Genomic DNA, 21591 nt, shown 5'->3' with positions numbered 1-21591 from the left:
GTTTCTCTTGATGAAAAGATTTGATTTTCTTTCTTACAGAACATGAATCACTTTTGTGGCCCACATCTTTGAGCTGTTCCTTAGAGTATTGTTTCCTACATTTGGATGATTGCCTGCTTATTTAAAATAACTTTTAAAAATTGGAGGGAAGTCATATTGCCTAATATTTTAGAAATTTTAGATTTCAGATGACTAGGTGATTTCCGTTTTTCTTGCTTCAGGTGACCAGGGAAGAAAGGCATATTGTTAAACCTCTCTATGATAGATACAGACTTGTAAAACAGATGCTGACAAGAGCTAGCATCACTCCTGTCCTTGTAAGTAAAACATGCGAGTATTTATCTAGTTCATTTTACCAAGACCCACTCTTGCCAAAAAAATCCACATGGTAGTATATTGGAGAAATACATAGCCAAGGTAACAAGGATTGTGTATGTAAGGTGAGGTTACTGCTTTTAAAATAATAGGAAATTAATAAGTGCCTACTACTATCTCCCAGGCACTCTTACAAGCATTTTAATCCATGATTATGTTATTAAGTCCTGACAAGTTAAGTTACAACAGATAGAGGATGGTAGCCTCATTTCACAGGTGATGAAATTGAGACTCAGGAGTGATGTGCTCAGGGTCATCTACTTATAGAATTAAAAACTCATATTTCAGACCCTTGCCTAATTTCTTTCCATTTAAATTCAAGTCTTTGAAAATACATCACTCTTGTGATGGCTATTAGTTCCCTTAACTGCAGAATAATATAAACCTATTTTTTCATCTTTTTAAATGAAAAAGTCTATTAAAATAATATTATATATCCATATATATGTGCATTTTTTTAAGAAAAAAAGAAAACTCTTAATAACTTACATGCATATTGAGTGCTATCTCCAAGTGAACCATTAGATGGTAGGGCCTGTGTCTCAGGCTCTAATAGAAGACAGCAGGTAGCCCATTCTGCATCAGGGAATTCATTCTTTGGAACTTATAGTTTGCTTAAACTTGCTGGCCATTTTTATGTTGATGGCCTCTTGAATAGGGGTTCCCTTTAGGCTTCGACATTTTGCCCTTACAGAAACATTCTTTTATAAACTGACCATTTTTTTAGTTGGCTGTCACTCAACAGAACTTTATTTAGATATAAGCAGTTTTCTTTGAACAGTGAATCATGTATGGTTTATACTCTTTTCACACATAGCTAGTTTATTTAATACTGATTTTATCTTTTGATTACAAAGTGTTTCTGTGTGTCATTGACGTTTTCATAACTCTATAATAGTATAATTAGTCTTTGAATTTATTTATGAAAATCACCTTAGAATTCCACAGGTTTGTCTTTAAAAACTGAGTCTATAGGAAGCATTTCTAGATCTTATGGACTCCTAAATTTGACTATTATAAAGAAAAATTTGGAGTCTAAAAGTTAAGCCAAGACAATAGGAGAGAATCATTTTTCCAACTGCCAACTGGTACTGGCAGTTCCTCACAAGTTTAAACATTGAGTTACTATGTAACATAGCAGTTCTCTTCCTTGGATATACCCAAGAAAATTGAAAACATTTGTCCACATAAATTTGTAGGCATGTCTTAAAAGTAGCATTATTCATAATAGCTAAAGTGTGAAAAACCATCCAGATTTGCAGCCAACTGATAGGTAAATATGATGAGGTATATCTGTATGGCGGAATATTATTTGCCATGCAAAGGGATGAAGTACTGGTACACACTATGACATGGATAAATCTTGAAAAACACTTAGGCTAAGTGAAAAAAGCTGGACACAAAGGCCACTTCTATGAAACATCTAGAATAGACCAGGCCATTGAGACAGAAAAGAGATTGTTGTTTGCCATGAGGTAGGGAGAGAGGGCTAATGAGTACAGTTTCCTTTTAAGGTGATGAAATGTTCTAGAAACAGATAGTGGTGGTGGTTGCACAACTTTGTGAATATACTAAAAACCACTAAATTGTATACTGTAAAAGAGTGAATCTTATGGTATATGGATTACATCTTAGTGAACTGTTATTTTTTTTGAAAAGAAATATAGAGGGGTCCTCAGACCAAGAAAGTTGACAGCTTTGTTAAAAAGAAAAAATGCTCCCAATTAAATTATCAGTAACACTTCATTAGTTAGAATTTTAAAAACATTCATTGAATGAGCTCTTTAGAATTACCTAGACGTAAATTACCATTTATCACTCTTATGCATACATAACAAGTAAAAAGCAAAAATATAGTCAGAAATTCCTAAAAACTTTTAAAGCATATGGTTAGGAATTTGAAGATAAAGATTAAGATCATTAAAATAAAGTTTAAGATCTGTTATACTTTATCTGTAATAACAAAGTGAATCTTCCTTAAATACTAAAAATGTGACATTTGTATGTTTATTGTCACAGGGATCTCCATCCACCAAACGAAGAGGTCAGATGTTACAGCCAATCATAGAGGGAGAAACTGCACATTTTTTTGAAGAAATCAAGGTAATCCTTAAGAGAAATCATTCTGTGATCTTTTTCCTAAAGGAAAAGTTGAAACCATGGCATGTTTGATTCTCTGTTTGCATATATATATTTAGGAAGAAGAAGAAGATGGTGTTTGTCTGTCCTCTGAGTTAAGTGATATCTTGAAAACTGCTGTACAGGCACAGTCATCATTGGATAACTCAGAATCTGATGCTGAAGAAAATCAGGAAAGACTGGCTCTAGATCTCCGATTGTCAAGTACTCGAGCAGCTTCTATGTACGTATGCCGGTTTGTGATTTTAGCCTGTTTATGTAAGAAATACTCAAAAAATTTAGTGTTAAATAATTGAATACTTGGAGAGAATGAATACAGTGCTCAAGAAATACAATGATTTTAGAAAGTGTGCTTTACAAAATATGTTGTTATTCACGTTTTCTGAATTGAAAATTAGTGTGTGATAAAAATTAAAAGAAACTAAAGTCCTACATTTGCTGTATGACAGAGTGCTGGAACCAGCTGAGAGTTATCTGTTAGTTTATGCTCCATCAGCGTCTTTACTTGATGTGGCCTTGGATTCTAATCCTTAGCCCTGGCATCACTTTAGGATCATGTGGAATGTTGTTTTGTTTTTGTTTTAAGTACTTATGCTGAGCCCTACAAGCAGCTATTCTGATTTAATTGCTCCAAGGTGAATCTTAGACATTGGTTATTCCAGAAGCTCATCAGCTGAGTTGATTTTGCAGCCAGGGTTAGAAACACTGTTAAGAACATGGTGAATTTAAAGTACCCTTTCAAATGTTTTCTTCCCATTTCAATTTTAGGCCCGAATTACTGGAACAACTTTGGAAAGCCAGAGCAGAAAAAAAGAAACTACGTAAAACATTACGGGACTTTGAAGAAGCATTTTATCAACAAAATGGAAGGTTTGTTTGAGCATCACAAAATTTAATTCTCTTTCTTCTTAAGTCACATGTCCTGCCCATATATTGAAATAAATAGATAAGAATAGAAATGTGCATTTAAGGATGCTAGCATTGAAAATAAAAATAAAAAACATTCATTTATTCCTTGCAGCCCTGCTGTTAATGGAAAGAAAAAGCTAGAGCTGGAGTAGACAACATCTGACAAAATATATCAGTATTGTCCTAGAGAGATGTGGTTGAGTGGCAGTTATTTTAAGTTCCTTAATTCAGTATTTTTACCCTTTTGGAAGTGTTTGTGAATGAGATCTCCTTTTAGAAAGGGTCCCAAATGTGTGTGTTATTCTCAGTTAGTTTGGATTCTTCTACTGAGATCATGGCTGCTTAGACTGTGTGTTGTCTCATTCTAGGACACATACTTCCAAGGTGTGTATTAGTGTGGCAGTCTTGTGGCTCCTATAATACAGTATGGCCAAGTGCCTTTATCTAACTGGGTAATGCACAGTTGACCCAGTGGGACTTTAAGGAAAATACATTCTAATTCAGACTGTGGCCAGAAGTGACAATTTATCTCAAGCCTCAGAAGAGTTTTTCCATGTTACCAGATGATCTTACCAAGCCATTAACTCTAGTTAATGGGAGTTAATGGGAGAACAGTAGTTCTCCCGCATCAGTTTTGTGTCTGTTTCAGTTACACCATGATTAACTGTGGTCCAGAAATATTAAATGGAATGTTCTAGAAATGAACAGTTCATAACGTATAAATCGTTAACTGTTCTGAATAGTGTGATGAAATCTTGTGCTGGCCCACCCAAGACGTGAATCATCCTTTTGTCCAGCATGTCCTGCCTCTTAGTCACTCAGTATCCATCTCGTTTAACAGATTAGCCATCACAATATCTCAGTTCCTGTATTCAGTTAATCCTTATTTAACTTAATGTGTCTCAAAGCACAGGAGTAGATATGTTAGCAATTCGGATATGCCAAAGAGAAGCCATAGAGTACTTCAGGTGAAAAGAGGGAAAGAAAAAGAAAATTCTAAAATCAATCAGTCATGGGAAAAAAATAAACATATGCTGAGGTTGCTAAGAACTATAGTAAGAACAAATCTATCCATGAAATTGTGAAGAAGGAAAAAGAAATTCGTACTAATTTTGCTGTCAAACCTCAGACTATAAAAGTTATGGTCCAATGCATGATAAATGTTTAGTTATTAATAATATGAAAAAAGGCATTAAATTTGTATAAGATGTTTGAGAGAGACCATGTTTGCATAACTTTTATTAGAGTGAATTGCTATAGTTATTCTGTTTTATTATTAGTTATTGTTAATCTCTTACTGTGTCTTAATTTATAAATTAAAGTTTATTATAGGTATGAATGTGAAGTATATATAGGATTTGGTTTCAGGCGTCCACAGGGTTCTTGGAATGTATCCCCATGGATAAGAGAAAACTACTGTATTTGAGTCTTCTGTGTAGGGTGGCATGTATGGCTTAAAAAAAAAAATCTCAAGTGCATCTTCCAAGTGCTTTCTAATTCTTTGTCTTATTGGGAAAAAAACCTTTGTTTATAATTAGGATAGTTCAATATTTTACCTGATTATTAAACTGAATTATTGTATCCCTAATATAATGTGAGAAAGATGACTTTTTTGCTACCAGTAAGATGTTTTGCATCTTAATTCACTGAAGCCAGAGTTAAGTAATATATGAAATGACTCACTGTAATTCTCTAGAACTTCAAGATACACTTACAGACCTGACAGAGTCTAGCAATGCATGTCTTATTAAAATATTTGATTATCTCTAATAACCTCCAGTCATCATTGATACTGATAATGTCCATTAATGTGTCAACACATTATATCCAAACACATTAATGGATATTATCAGTATCAATGATGATCAGAATTCGAAGTATTTTAGGAATATTCTGTTCAGTTGAAGGGAAATAGCCCAATAATCTTTTTTTCTTGCAGTTTTTTATTTGAGCTTATATTGGGTAATATTCTGTCTCACATTATGACAACTTCTGGGATTTTATTTTCCAGATGATCTCTAAGTTTTATTTTTTCCCCTAGGAATGCCCAGAAAGAGGATCGTGTTCCAGTGCTTGAGGAGTACAGGGAGTACAAGAAAATTAAAGCCAAGCTCAGGCTTCTTGAAGTTCTTATCAGCAAACAAGATTCTTCAAAATCCATATAAAATATGGTCCTTGACAACATCATAAAATCAGTTGTATTCCCTGAAGCTATCATCATGTGTACTTGGCTGATAACTTAAGTTCATTCTGTCAGGCACTCAGAGAGTTGCATTTTATACTTGCTGGTGGTGCCACTAGAGAAATGATGGGAGGGTAAGTAGACCTTATCTAGGGAGTGCGATGTTCCATATTAACCACAGACTGTCCTCTCTACCTTTAGCAAACACCCACTTTTCTTCGTTTTGTACTGCAGATACATCGTGTTATTAAAAGACTAATATTTTATCTTTTCAACTTTAAGAACTTTGAAGATAGAAGCTTTTTGTTATTACCAACTTTATTATTTTGTTTCTCATTACTCAAGAAAATTGAGAGGAAAATCTTCACATTGAATTCTTCTTCGGTTGCCTTTTTCTTACAGAATGACTGAAAATTTGAAAGAAAAGCCTATAAATGTGCACATATGCAACTATGTTCCATGTTTTCTTAAAAAACCAAAATCAACTGAAATTTCAAGTCCTACAATGGAACCTATTTCTGTTAAATGCCCAAAGTGACGCTTTTTCATCCATAGTATGTTAGCAAAAGTTTGCAGTTCAGTGGTCACACAGCTCCTGGATGACGATAACAATGGCTAGACCAAAAAGTGACCTTGCTTATTAGTGTAGTGAAAATACACACCACACATCACACACAGAACTGAATTATATCACATGCTGCCTTTGGGACTTAAGTTACTCTTTGTTTCCTCAGTTGCAGTTTATCAGTTGGTGATGATGTGATTTGTCTGGATTAGATCCTGCGTTTTTTTCCCCCCTACCCACCTCCAGATAATGTGAGAAAATAGCCATGTCAGCATGTAGGAACTGATGGTGCTCAGATCTGTGTGTTCAATCAAATGGGCTTAAATTGGCAAAAGAATCATTATATGCCTGAAGTGAATCTATTCTTAACAAGGGCTATACCACTGCATTTTTTCTTGTACCTTTGGTGGGATATATCATTTTTTTTTTTTTAATTAGCAAAATCCATGAAGAAAACATCCTCTAAAGGGATTTGCTCAGTCACATGCTATTTAAAGCACCTGGCTATGTGATTATTGTGGTATGCCCCTTGTCATACCTTCTAAGCATATCTTCTTTCCTTTGGGTTTGCATGGCTTTTCTTCAGGTTCTTTCCTGGTATAATTCTGCTAATTAATTTCACAGAATAGTGACTTTATTTGTGCTAACAATGTAATAGTCATTAACAGCATATTCTGATCAGGCTTGATCTAAGTGTTAATTTTTTTCCTGGTGCTTTTTTGGATGGATGTGTGTCTCACTTTGTGCCCATGTTTTGCATGCAGTGACTCATGCATGGTTTTCTTAACTAGCTAATATTCATAATTTGTTTCACACAAAAATGGACTTTTGCAGCATCCTTTAATAAGATGAGGGAAGCATGAACCTCAGACTTCTGGCACTATTACATAGCACATGAAGTAGCTTGATAATAAGTAGCATTTCTAGTACTTCACATTTCACCTTTGTGTGCAATGCCTTTTTTGGGGGGAGGGAATGTTCCTTGGTAGTGAACACGTTGGGGAATAAAGCACTAAATCCAGCCCTTTTCATGTGGTTTCGTTTTGATACAGCTTGGTTATTCATAATGTACACCTAGAATCGTGAAATTGAAAACACCAAAAGATGTTATCACTTTGATTTTGAATTCATCATGCAGTGTGCATTTAGTTTATGTCTTTTAGTCTCCAGACAGGAGTATATCCAAACATCTTATTTAATGTGCACTGTGTATTGTTTTATATGAATGTTTTATTTTATATACCACATGCAAAAATGTCCATATGCACTATTTAAATGTTTTAAATAATATATTCCTTCTTTATAATGCTAAATCTATATTAGTACCATATTTTTATAAGTCATTGGCCGACTGGTTTCATTTTAGAATTAACAGCTGCTTCATGATGTTGGTTATTCACTGTTAATGTTTGGCTGTGAGTAGAATAGATAAAAAGTAGCCTAGCAGCATGCATGCTGTGTGACAGTATTGTGTGTCCTAGTTCAGCAGTAAGTGGTAGAATTAGGCAGTTTGTGATAATTTTACTTTGGTACAAGTAAAAACTGTATATCTATATACAAATAATATATAGATATATATGACTGTAAGTATCATTGCATTGCTGTGTCTGGCACTTCATTGTATAGACTTTTGTAATAAAAGAACTTTAATGTTCTAAGTCTCTGTAAATGTTTTTTGTTTTTTTCACTAGATGTTAAAAAAGAAAAATAGAAACCTCAAGTGTTCCCTTGCCTTAATGTTCTCAGGCTCTGTTTGAATTACCCCAACCAGAGACCATGTGGAGAGACTGCAGGGTTACTAAACCACGTGACTGGCTATAGCTCTAGGGAGTGGTAAGACAAAGAAGAGCCATGTTGTTGATTCTCTTTGGAAATCTGGGGAGAAGATGCAGAGAGAATAGTCTTCATTTCTTATTACAGTCAGTTATCTTATTAAGAAAATTTGAAATACAGTGTCTAAGAGAAGAGCTTGGTTTGAGGAAGGTGAGTATATTTAACAATTCCTTTATTTGAGTTTTACAGTCCAGGGACTGCTGAGCACAACATGGGAGTCTATGGTCAAATAATGTTGCTTAGGTTAAGAGAACATGTGGCTTTTCTAGGAGGGCTTATGTAACCTCTATTAGAAAAGTTTCCTTGCAGTTTCCCAAATGCCAGCCATTCACAACTTCGTAACCATCCAAACAGGGCTTTTGCAGCACCCTCATTTATCCTTTCCAAACATAACTTGTGTTTTTATAACCCTAAAGCTCCTGCTTTGCTCTTTTTTTCTATTTCAAGGATATTTTGCTTTATAAAGTAATTGAGGAAGCACTTTTGCGAAAGTGTTAACTTTAGAAACTGTCTAGATGAATTTATCATTTGAAGATATTAGTGAAATTTCTGTAGGTGGTTGGGAAGTTTGTTCTACACTTTGCCTTTTTCCAGGAGACTTCCAACTAGGAAGAATGGAGGTGAGATTATTTTACCTGGGGTCTTATATATGGTTTTCTAAGATTCTAAACATTTATTGGCCCATGAAGTTAGAAACATGGTGTGTGATGAGAATACCAGCAGTTCTTATACTCTCTGTAACACTGTGAAAAGTATCTTTACTTACTTAACCATTTACTTAGAGACCTGCCCCAAGAACTAAAAGCAGTATTATTTTATACTTTGCATTTTCATTCCTAGAATTTAATAATAAATCTCATTATTATAAAAGTCTTTACCTGTACCTGTGTGTATGTATTGTGGAGGCATGTTGTAATATGCATGGATTATATATTGTGTCCCATTCCTAGAAATAATTTGATGATTATCATTGACCCTGATGATAGTTTGATGGTAGCTGGTTTTGTGCTTTTAAAATGTACCTGAAATGGGGACAAATTTAGGAACTAACTCAGTTCAGGAATAAATTGTTAGAAATGCTCCATGATTGTATCACAGATTCTCACCTCCACTTTTTTTCAGTATTGTAGAGCGGAAACCTTCCTCATCACTCGGTTTAGTTTTAAACTGACATAGTGTAATTCTTTCTCCAGCTCCACAGCATATAAAAAGAGGCTAGAGGATAATTTAGAAGGAGAGAATGAGTCAGTAACATTTTTGTATGTAAGGGGACAGTAGGTTATTAGCGCCTATTGTGAAATACTTTGAGTGGGAGGATAGTGTTTTAAGCTCCCAAAACATGCCTAGCATGGCCAGTTAACAGATCTAATATTTTAAAGCTGCGTGGAGCACAGTATTTACTATGCATGTCAAGTATAAGTGGCATTTCCTGTTATCTAGAGATGTAAGGACAAAAGCAATTGGTCTTACTCTCACCTTCCATTTAAATAAATGGAGTCTTATGCTTTCTATGTTACTTTAAAATTGGGTAAAAAAACTGGGAAAAAATGTGACATCTTAACAGAATAAGATTCTGGGTTCAGGAAAATTGGGGACATCAGGAAAATTGTGGGATGTCCCCAGTCCTCATATCATGATATTCCATAGTACCCTGGTTAGAACAAATGCTTACTCTCGGAATTCTTGTTGAGTGACAGTCTGGTAGTCATCTTGAATTTCTGTAGAATAATACTTTTTCTCAAGTCTCTCTTTCCATTTTTTCATCTGCTCTGCACTCTGAATCTCCTGTAAAGTTAGAGGAAAAGCATATACTGCAACCTTTATATTTTTCTCTATTTTAGGCCTATGCACATAAGCATCACAGGGTTGAGAATCTTTAACATTACTCTCCAGGGCTGTGATTTTTGAGCCGCTCTGGCTTTTTGCCCTGCCTGGTTTTGAGGTTTATGCATAAGCAGAGTCACCAAGAGAACTTGGTGTTAAAACTGTTTAGCAGGTTAGGGGTTTTTAAAATTATGAATATTGGCTTATTCCCATTTCACTTCCTGGTGAAATATGCATCTTTCAAAAAACCCATATCAACCATCACTTTTCTATGAAGCTTTCCTTGACATTCATAGATAAATGATACATTTCCTCATGGAGCAACAATTAGGTGGGGGTATTTGCACAAGTTCCTAGGTTCTAGTCACTCCACCTCTTCCCTATAGGTGGTAGCTGCTTCTTAGAGTTGTTTGCGGATTAATTTGGCGTTCCACAGTGGTTCTTGCAGTCCTCTCATGCTCAGAAATGAATTCTGTGATGTAACCCGCCTTTTTGAACTACCTAACATGTTTCTGTTTTTTGGACTGGACCCTAACTGATGACTGATTGGTAACTGAGAAGGTCCAAAGAAACAGACCCTTGTAGATAGTGTACCTCCACCAAGGGACACAGTTAACTTGAGTTTGAGATCACCACCTGGTTATTTGGGATTCCTCAGGTTACTGAACGAGCAGGCAAAGAAGTGACGGAGGTGACTCATCCAAGTTACCAAGGAGAAATTGGTGTTGCTACAAAATGGGCTCAGAGAGGGCTGTGTTTGGAAGCCAGGGAATTCTTTGAGCAGTGCCTCTTAATACTTCCATGTCTAAAAATAAACTCATTTATTTTAAACATTGAGTTCTTAAGGAATTGTCATTCGAGCTGAACAGATCTTAATGTCGTCCAGAGATGGCCACAGTTATTCTTGGTACTTTGCTTCTCCCCTTCTGGGGAAAAAATAAGAGTGCTTTCATTTGTATATAGGATAGTTCCATCTTATTAGATAGAAACTAGAAATATTGTCATTTTATGGAAGATCAAATGTGTACTAAATTGCCGAAGGGGTGAAATAGGCTGACCATTTATCTAATATCTCTCAACTGAAAATTTGCCTTCTTACACTCTTACGCTCTTTTATACGCTTTGATGCTGGGTCTCAGGCTTTGCAAACCTCATTCCCCAGACTCCCTTGCTACCAGATTTATTAGGTTCTGCCTTACTGGATGATGGCAGGGAGAAGGTTCTTGTTTTCTTTCTACCAGCATTGCTTCTGCAAGTGATGGTTATCTCCAGCAGTGTTTGGCTCCAGGCTGCAAAGGTCCAGCTTCTTTTGGCTTCCCCAGAAGCAGATTCATCACACTCCCTAAGAAGTATCAGGAGCAGCAGAGGTGGGAGGGAGGTGACCCCAGAGGTCTGAGTAATAGCTCCAGGCCCCTTCTTAAGTGTCTTAGGTTCTGATAAACCCATCTTTTGTAACCTTAGCCCTGGGAGTGGTACTATCCTCCTAACAGTTATTATTTATGAGTTGCTTCAGTGTTTTTACTGTTTCTATCTTCCAGTACCTGTGTAACCAATTCTCTGTAATTTTCTCTGTTTGAAATACATAGTATCATTTCCATTTTCCTGACTAGGTCCTCACTCATACATGTAGTATGTCATTTGGTCAAGTGTACTTTTGTTTTTAAGGAATGTTTTCAATTTTTCCTTATCTTGGTTTTAAATGTTTTAAAATTAATCTGTGGGCATTTTCTATTTTGTTGCTATTATAGATTCTTTTATTATAATATTTAATGAACTGGTTGCTGTTTGCATATATGACATGATGACTGTATTTATGTAAATTATTTTTTCCTACTACTTAATCTTTTTGTCATAATTTTTCAGTTCATTGTATACCTGAAAAAGAGAACCATATCTCAAACAGAGGTAGTTTTTACTTTTTCCTTTTCAACTCTTGTACTCCTTGCATATTTCTCCTGCTTAATTCTTTTGACTGATCCTTTTAATATATCTTTGTCTTGTCTTTGACATGTCCAGTTTTTCCCTGTTAGGTAAGGTGCTAGCTTTGGGGTGAGGTAAATTTGTTTTTATCATGTCAAGTAAGAGTCCGTTGATTCCTGTTTTGTTTTCCCCCTCAAAATTGATGTTGAATCTTACCAAATATCCAGCATCTATGGAAAATAATAATGTAATTTTCCTTTTTTGATTTATAAATAGAATGAATTATGTTAATTAGTTGATTATATAGTTTTAAATCATTTTTACAATCTTAGAATAAACCATATCTGAGTCATATTGTATTCTGTTGGATTCTGTTTTCTAATATTTTATCTAGGATTTTTGCTTTATGATACATGTGGTATTTTCTTTTTCTGTTTTGTTTGTTTTTTGAGGAATACAGCCATTACCAGCCATATAGAATCACTATATATTTGCTTTATAAAAATAATTTGGAAGTTTTCAGTTTTCTCTTTGCTCTGGAACAATTCAAATAGCTTGAATTTATTTATTCCTTACAAATTTGGTAAAATTCCCTTGTGAAACCATCTGGGCCTGAGTTACTTTAGAAGTAGTTCTTTGATGACTTTATTTCTTCTATAGAGTGGATTTAAAAGTCTCTCTTTTGGGCTCAGTTTTGATAAATATTATTTTCAATTTATTGAGGTTTTCTCTATGGCCCAAAATATCTGTTTTCATGAGTGGATTTTTGAAAAACCAGGTATATCTTCTGAGAGTATGCAGGTTAGTACATAACTGTACGATCACTTTATTCATTACATATGTATTTTTAAATCCTTTCATTTTTTTTTCTTGATCTGTTCTCTACTTTTAGTGCATTCCTAAAGTGTTTTCCATTTTCTTAAGTTTAGTAGTTTTGATGGATGTTGATGCCATATTATTTGGTGCATAGATAATCATGACTATTAAAGTTGATCTTAGCCTTATAAAGTGCCCTTTGTCTCATTTAGAACTTTTGGTTTAGAATTCTACCTTGATTTACATTAAGTTGTATCTGCTGATAATTTTGCTTGCCTTTTTACCTTGGCTCATACTTTTATACTTAACTTTTCTAAGTCACTTTGTTTTAGGTATATATTTTAGGCTATAACATAGAATTAGGTGTTGCTCTTTGATTCAATCTGAAAACATTTTCTTTTAAAGTAAATTAAGCTTATTTGTCTTTACTGATATATCAGATATATCTGGTCACAGTTATATTGTTTTAAGGTATATTTAAAGTCTTACCATGTGATATATCTTCAGTTTTGGTACTGCTTCCTTTTAGGAATGTATGTATTTTTGTTTTTGTGGTCATGTATCTTCATACATCCTAGGTCATCCCTTTCTTGTTTTGGTTTCCTCCACAAGAACCAAAGAAGTTCAACAAAAATTGGGTTGTAATTTCTTCCTCTTCATCTCTTTCCTCTCTACTCCCCAAGTATATTTAATCATATTACCATATTATCTTTTATCTAAGAGATGGAGTCTATTGTAAAACCCATTACACCATTCTGTGTGCTATTTAGGAAAAATATTGCTACCAGCTAAAATACGGCATGTTATCAATTTTAAGGTACATCTTAATTTCAGAGATATTAAAATATGGAAAAATGTGTTTTAAAATTAATAAATCAATATTTATTACTGTACTCTTAAATATGTAAAGCTTCTTCTTTTTGGTTGTTAACTCTAAATGATAATTCTTCAGCATTTTAGCCATTACATATGAAATAAGTAGCTTTTTTTCTATGCTGTATCTTCTCCCTTCTTTTTCTAAAATATCTCAATCATCTCTTGTTTGGCTGAAGATGATCCTCACATAGAATCCTCAAGCATACAGTGGTATTCCCCAAGTTTTTACATTTCAAAACTGTTTGAGCCTTTCTACTTGAAGCACAGCTTTGCTGGATATAAAAAACCTTGGCTTACATTTTCTTTCCTTGCATATATTGTAGGTGTTTTGTTGATTTATGGTGCTGAATGCTGTGCTAATCTAATTTTCTTAGATTTCTAAGTAAATTTAAGTTTTACTTGGACAAGTCTCATGTTCATTTAGGTAATTTTTCCCAGGTACACAGTAGATGTCTTTTAAAAGTTTATATTGTCTTTTATTTCAGAAATGGCTTATTGAATTACAGCTTTGTTTTTTAAAAGAATCTCAAACTTACAGAAAAGTTGTAAGAACAACACAAATACTTTTTATCCTTTGAAGTATTTAACATTGCCAACATGAATGCCTCATTGTCTCTGAATACTTCAGTGTGTATTTTCCTCATATAAGGACATTCTCCTTTATATGCAGAGTATAGTCATCAGAATCAGAAAATTAATAGTGATGGATTATTACCATCTAAATCCTCAGTTCCCCATTCAAATTCACCAGTTGTTCCAATGATGCCCGTTATAGTAAAAGGATCCAGTCCATGATTATGCACTGTATTTACCTAGTTTTTAATCTCAGTCTGGTGTAGATCCTCAGCTTTACCTTGACTTTCATGACCTTGACGCTTCTGAAGAATATAGGCCAGTATTTTGTACAAATGTCCCTCAGTTTCTTTTGTGTAGTGTTTTGTCATGTTGTGCATCTCTGATGAAAATTTTGCAGAAGAGATTGTGTGTGCTCTTGGTGTTCTATCAGATGACATGTGATTTTAATTTAGTTCTGGTATTGTTAGTGGTGCTGATTCCAGACTTCTCTACCCTAATGTTATTCCTTTTCTTTTGGTAGTAAGTGTTTTGTGGAGAGGTATGGAAATGTACTATTCTTCCCTCAGACTTTCATTCATGTAAATATTTAGATCAGTGTGGACTCATGGAATCCTCTTTTATTCCATGGGTTTAAATTAAAATTCATTACAGTGCTTAAGTAGTCCCAGCCTTGGCCAGTGGGAGCCCCATTAACGCTGACTTTTTGTGTCCTTTTATGAAATTTCCATCATTCTATGTGGAGTATGTAGTATAAAGCACCTATACTTTCCAGTCCTGGAATTAACTGTACTTCCAAGGAGCACTGGTTCCTTTTGGAGGAGAGTGGTATTTGGAAACCCAGTGTCTGGACACTTGTGTCATTGCTACTAGGATGTCACTCTAGCTTTCTCAATGTACAGAACTAGAAGATACATTCACACACAGACACACACTCCTGCGTTTCTAATCCAATACAACGTTCATTTTAACCTTCAACCTTTCCATTTATGCAATTCCATTGTCTGATAATGAGAACCCTTACTCTAGCAGTATACATACTTGTTTGCTTATTCTGATCTCTCAATCTTGCTGTTCTCTTTCTCAGTATATTGGAGAGTGGGAAGCTTCCAGAAGTAGAGCAGTGTTCTAATTTTTCACTTGGGTGGTAGTGGTATGTGAAGATTTGCTTAATAATTATTTAGTAAACATATATATGTTTAGTCATTTGTTGAATATATATGTTACAACTTTGAAATACAGGAAAAATCATTAAAGTGATTCATCACATTAATGATTATAAGAGAATGATTACATAATTATCTCAATAGAATATACTCACTAAACTGTGTGTGCTAATCCCACAGTGAAGCGTACAGCTATAGGATGAGGGTATCTGGCAAAGAGCACCAGTAGGAGAGAAGGAATATTTGGAATCCAAACAATTTGTCCTAAATAAAAAAGGATCTAGATCCTGGGAAAAATCTGGAGGTAGCAACTACTGCTCTGAAGAAAGCAAATCATTCAATTCTTAATAAGAACTTTTTCTAATAAAGCTATCACTTTATGAGAAAATTAAAGTCTTACTTTTTCATCAAAACCTTCTCTTCTGGCTTTTTCAGCCAAATCTTTGTTTTCCATACTGAGAATATGAAATAAAAAACAGAGGCATATGATAGTAAAAAGGAAAATGACAGTATAAAATACTACCAGATCTATATTAAGGATGAATTACATTTCTGTTCTTTCTGATAACACTAGTTATCTAGACAATGTTGTCATTAATAAGTTCTCTAGAGTATCATATCTCTAGCTGTAAAAACATGTTTATATTATGTCCCACTTCCAGAGATCTGTATTTGGGAAGCATTTTGACACCAAAATGATGCAATAAATATAAGTATATTCTTAAATATTTTGTGTAAAAATTTCTTTACTTCAGTAGCTAAAAACATGTATTAGTGTGCATGTACTAAAATAATTTCTTACGTTTTTAAGAGGAAAATTACTTTCCTATTAAAGCTGTTAAATCCTGTTACTATCTGTTAAAGCTTTCTCTGAGTGGCATGGTGTGCCTTTTGTTAATTTTAAATTGTTTAGAGTTTCATGACACTCAGAAATTATGACGTGCTACTGGGTGTCTTGATAACTTATTTAGAATCAGCACATCAAATGGTTGTTGTTTTATAATCAAAATCTTACTCTCATTGTAAGTTTCTAATATAGAGCTTTAAAATGCTAAGTTAAAAATTGAAGAAAAGTGATCTTACCGTTCCTTGTCTTCATCTGTTTCAGGTTTTTTTAGTTTGAGTTTTTCGAGAGCATTGTTGTAACTCTGGGCATAATTTAAAATAGTTTAAAAGTTCATAAGAAATATATTCTGTATTTTTAATTTTTGACTAAGATAAAGGAAAGAGGGAATGCTTGCCTTTAGGGGCTTGCTGCCCTAAGAAATGTAGAGGCAAATACTATGGTTATCCTTCTTTCACCTTGTCACTACTTACAGTTTCTGCCTCTGGTGAAAAAGTTGGCATCACACTTGAATTTGGGGGAAAATCTTTTAATAATATTATTGTTTATTGCATTGATGATATTAGTACTTTAGTGCACATAACCAACATCATAATCAAGAGATAAAAGATAAAAACCCCACAGTTAAGCTCACTGAAATGAATTGAAGTGAAGTGAAAGTCGCTCAGTCATGTTTGACTCTTTGCGACCCCTTGGACTGTACAGTCCATGGAATTCTCTAGGCCAGAATACTGGAGTGGGTAGCCTTTCCCTCTTCCAGGGGATCTTCCCTACCCAGGGATCGAACCCAGGTCTTCCGCATTGCAGGCGGATTCTTTACCAGCTGAGCCACATGGGAATCTCATTGGGGAACATAATAGATTACTTTCACAGATAAGTTCTTGGACAGAGTTCTTAAGCGCCCCCCGCCCCCCCCCCCCCCCCCAACCCCACAGCTAATAGGACTTTTTCTATGTGAAATGCTATGGTTAGAGCTGAGGATATGCAGAGATAGACAGAATGGTATACACATGACTCTGCTACAATTCATAATACATGTTGAGAGGACAAGGAAGATTTCCTCTCTGACAGGGAGAATAGAATGTCAGTGAGAGAGCAGAGGGAATATTCTTGCACTCGGGGAATGACATGAGCAGAGGCCCAGAGGACACAATGAGAGCAAGCGTGTGCTCAAAATATTAGCTGGTGCATGCAGTGCTGTAAGTGGAAGCATAGAAGGTAAAAATTGTATACTTAAATGATAATGAATAAGGATACATTGACACTTTGAGACTAGAGAAGGCCCTTGAATGTTTGAATAAAGAATTTGGACTTAATTTTGACAAGCCCAGGGAAACTTTGAAGAATTTTGAGTAGGGAAGTGACATGATCCAAGGCAAGGAAAGAGGCTAGAACAGATAAGAAGATACTACCATACAGAAAATAGTGCTTTGCATTTAGTGCTCAATAACTTTTTTATATACTGAACTCTGAAATACTTTTTGGTCACATTTTAAAAGCCAGAGAACATTTCTCCTGGTAGTGAAACAGTACAAATATGAGTTACACTAGACCAAAGCAAAAACCCAAAACCCCTCCCTGCACTACCACTTGGGGTATAAACCAGACAAGACTGGCCTCAGAATTCTGATTATGAGAAGAATTTGACATACATACCTTTTTAATCATTTTACCAAGTTGAAAATCTGGCCTTCTGCCTATTGAGTAGTCAGCTTTCACTTCAGAATAGGTATCATTAATTATTGCCAAGAACATGTTCTGGGGAGAAATAGTCAAATGAAGTATTTCAGTAAAAATTTAAAAGTTAATGGCTTTGACAAGTGCTGGGATTTGTAAAATTAGATTTAAATTTTAAAAGTAACTTATGTGCTCAGTAAGAGAGAAATGGCTATGCAGACTATATATAAAAAAATGTAGTGGAATGGGAAATATTTAGTGTGTGGATATGGGCAAGTATGTGTATGATAAATGGGAAAAGCAGAATGTAAAATAGTGCATATAAACTGGTTAATATATAGAAATTTATTAATGTTATATATCAGAAGAAAACTTACAATAATATGTGTTCACAGGGTTTTTTTTTTTTTTTTTAAAATTCTGTAGAGTTGTTTAAATGCACAATTTTACTAGGGCTCTTAAAACTACCAGTATCCAGATTAACACAAACAGAATTGTGGCGAGAGTATTCTTAATCTCAAGCCCCCCTCTCCACATTTTACCGTGGCCCAGATCTGTTGCTTTGAGGACTCCTGCCCACCATCAGAGTATAACTGCTGTGCATGACCAAAAAAAAAAAATGTTTTCATGGAGGACAGTAGCAGTGCTTTGAGTAGAAAAGCAAGTTTCTTGATTAGGAAGGCCAAATAGGTTTGTCCTGAGCACATGTGAGAGACTCATAAATTCTGGGGACTCATAAAAATGACAAAGGTGTGAGCTTTCAGCCATAAGGGCCAAAAGCTGTTGTGATGGGCAGAATATGAATGACCTGATTCATACTTACTGGTGTGAAATATCCCAGACTGGAGAGACCTGGGATATTCAAGTTATATGTGTAAAAGATTTAGCAACTCTTGGCACACAGTAAACACTCAGATGGTAACTATTATGGTCACATCCTCCATTGGACAACTTAAAATCACTTACACTTGCTGGATTACTAGAAATCTACACCATTCTTAATAAATGTTATGTGTTCTGACAACTAAGCAGTGATACTGTAATTTCTTCTAAATTAGTAATTATATTTTTTATTTTGAAAAATATAAGCAAAAAAAAGGGAGTATATTCGATCTTTCTTACCAGCAGGACAAAGAACACAAAAAAGATGAAAGTGATGAAGTAAATGGGTCCCAAGATACGATTGGCTTGCTGAATGCCAGCAAAATTAAAATCTCCAAGAACAATACGAAATTGCGTGAATCTTTTATGAGGATAAAGAAAAGCATTAGAAAATGTTACATCTCTTCATACATACATGACAACTAATGGTTACTAATGTGTCTAGGAAAAATACCTAACTGCATATGGTATGTGCTTTCTGGCTTTAGTTTTGTTAGCATAAAACCGGATGTAGATAATTCCCCTGAAGGCAAGACCTAATGGCTGAACAGATAGTTTAGGAAATGATGGGCTTCAATTTATTTAACCAATGTGAACCCAGTGTTCATCTCCAAGATTTTAACCTTGAGATTCCTGCTTACCAGCTTGTCTTGACAGTTATCTCCTTAGCCATTCCTGTGCCCTTATAAAACTTAGGATACTTAGACCTTTCCAAAAAGTGACTTTCAACTTGGACATAGACCCGAGAACCCTACAACTTCTTTTATCAATGATATGCTTAATTTCTGCTTCTCTACTGAAGTAATAAGGGTGCCAACAATTTATCACTTGTCAAGTCTCAAGCAAGTGCTGGTAATGATCCTCAAACATGAGCCTGAGTTTTGTTTTTATTTTCTCCAATAAATATAAAAACTTGGCTTTGATGTGAAATAGCATTGAAAATATAAAGCTTCATTTTATTAATTTTATAGATGGAAAAATTAAGAAATTAAGGCTTTGAATGAGCATAGTAGTAGGAGAGGTAGAATTAGGATTTCATAACCTGAAGTCTTATTTTCTCATCATTAGCTTGCAGTGGTATTGCCAGACATACCAGAGATACATTAAAAATTATAAAAGTGTAATATATATAAATACATATTTTATATATATTTATATATTTAAGGGGAAACCTGGAAAGGAGTTTTTACTACTATGTAGACACTTCACTATCATTTTTCCAGTAGTTATGTACAGATGTGAGAGTTGGACCATAAAGGCCAAAGGATTGATGCTTTCCAATTGTGGTAATGTAGAAGACTCTATACAGTCCTTTGGACTGCAAGGAGATCAAACCAGTCAATCCTAAAGGAAATCAACCCTGAATATTCATTGGAAGGACTGAAGCTCCAATACTTTGGCCACCTAATGCAAAGAGCCAACTCATTAGAAAAGACCCTGATGTTGGGAAAGATTGAAGGCAGGAGGAGAAGGGATGACAGGATGAGATATTTGGATGGCATCACTGACTCAATGGACATGAGTTTGAGTAAACTCCGGGAGTTGTTGATGGACAGGGAGACCTGGTGTGCTGCAGTCCATGGGGTCGCAAAGAGTTGGACACAACTTAATGACTAAACAACAGACACTTTGCATGATTAGTCAAAGGACTGAAAAAATAATGTTTCTTATTTTTAAGCCAAAACATGAAGGGAACCATAGGACCATGTATAATGAAGAAAATGTATTCAAAGAAATCAGCTATTTGGAGTCCTAGGACTCAAGAGTTTTCTGGAATTTCATGCTTGGTACCTGCTGGTGCTGCTGCTAAGTCACTTCAGTCGTGTCCGACTCTGTGTGAACCCATAGACAGCAGCCCACCAGGCTCCCCCGTCCCTGGGACCTGAGACCTGACTAAATCATATGTAAAATATTTATCTAGTTTCTAATACTGGATTCAAATGCTTTTTACGTAAGACAGAAATGCTGAATCTCAGCAAATCAAACTTTTTTCTCTCTGGCATAGGAGAATATGAGGTTCTGTTTAAGTGTTTCTAATATGATTTTTTTATGCTTAGGTTGTATTTAAGAAATGATAAGTATTTGATACTTTTTCAAATATGTCACTTTTTACACTATCCTGTTCTCTAAAGATATTTTCTGACTTGTGTTTTATTTCTCTAAATATATCATTATTATTTGAAGTCTTTGAGTCTGTTTCTGTTGTCTGTTGTATCTGTTAGTTCTTACTTAGGATTTTTTCCTCTTTTTATACGAGGTTATCTTTGACCATGAGCAGAAAATTATACTTGAAGGACTTGGGATGAAGATACCGTTCTCTAGAGAGATTTGTATATGTGTCTGCAGGTGTATATGGACATTCTAGCTTGGGGCTATCTTAAACCAAGTTCAAGATAATGAGGTTCCCTGGATACCTAGGTGATTAAACCCCTACTTCAAGTCACTGAGGGATTTATTTTTAACTTGAGGCTGTAGCACTTCAGATCCCTGCTTTATGTATGGTGAGGTTATCAGACACTGCTCTTCTCCCCCTACCCCGCTTTCCAACACAGACACAAAGGCTCTGGGTTTCTCTTCTGTCTCCTCCTTGAGAAGTAACTAGGAACACAATTTCTTAACTGTTTCCTCTGGATCAGCAAAAATGCCTCCACGATGGAGATTTTGGGGAAGATGGAGTAAGGAGCACTAGGAATCTGTCTTACCACCTTGACAACAGTCTCACTGGCACAATCTGATATAACATTTGAAATGAACTCTAGAGTCTGTTGAAGGCTTGCAACATTTAGGAAAGGACTGTACAATTTGGGTGAATTTAAACTTTTAGTTTGACAGCAGCTACCCACCTCCTGGGCTTCCCAGGTGACTCAGTGGTAGAGAATCCATCTCCCAATGCAGGAGACTCTGGTTTGATCCCTGAGTTGGGAAGACAACCCTGCAGGAGGAATTGGCAACCCACTCCAGCATTCTTGCCAGGAAAATTTCATGGACAGAGGAGTCTGGTGGACTATAG

General features: G+C 35.1%; 2 protein-coding genes across 17 annotated transcripts in view; one reads left to right on the top strand and one right to left on the bottom strand.

The window, feature by feature from the left end:
- The window catches only part of FAM13B (family with sequence similarity 13 member B), a 100608-nt gene extending 92769 nt beyond the window's left edge, over positions 1–7839 (top strand). For 12 of the 13 annotated variants that reach the window (XM_061151361.1, XM_061151372.1, XM_061151368.1 and 9 more), the window contains 5 exons: positions 222–317; positions 2395–2478; positions 2574–2737; positions 3283–3384; positions 5465–7839. In XM_061151361.1, coding sequence (XP_061007344.1) covers positions 222–317; positions 2395–2478; positions 2574–2737; positions 3283–3384; positions 5465–5588 — 570 coding nt within the window. In that variant the 3' untranslated portion in view covers positions 5589–7839. The remainder of the gene's footprint in view (positions 1–221; positions 318–2394; positions 2479–2573; positions 2738–3282; positions 3385–5464) is intronic. The other variant, XM_061151369.1, reaches the window with a different exon arrangement.
- PKD2L2 (polycystin 2 like 2, transient receptor potential cation channel) overlaps positions 5669–21591 on the bottom strand; it is a 40751-nt gene continuing 24828 nt past the window's right edge. For 2 of the 4 annotated variants that reach the window (XM_061151376.1, XM_061151374.1), the window contains 6 exons: positions 18822–18942; positions 17679–17780; positions 16262–16326; positions 15579–15633; positions 9676–9788; positions 7942–9218 (listed from right to left, as the gene is read on the bottom strand). In XM_061151376.1, coding sequence (XP_061007359.1) covers positions 9122–9218; positions 9676–9788; positions 15579–15633; positions 16262–16326; positions 17679–17780; positions 18822–18942 — 553 coding nt within the window. In that variant the 3' untranslated portion in view covers positions 7942–9121. Of the gene's footprint in view, positions 5721–7941; positions 9219–9675; positions 9789–15578; positions 15634–16261; positions 16327–17678; positions 17781–18821; positions 18943–21591 lie in introns of those variants that run through there. The other 2 variants (XM_061151375.1, XM_061151377.1) reach the window with 2 other exon arrangements.

The sequence above is a fragment of the Dama dama genome, chromosome 9 (genome assembly GCF_033118175.1).
Source record: "Dama dama isolate Ldn47 chromosome 9, ASM3311817v1, whole genome shotgun sequence".
NCBI classification, from domain to species: domain Eukaryota; kingdom Metazoa; phylum Chordata; class Mammalia; order Artiodactyla; family Cervidae; genus Dama; species Dama dama.
This window is presented reverse-complemented; position numbering and strand designations above follow the sequence as displayed.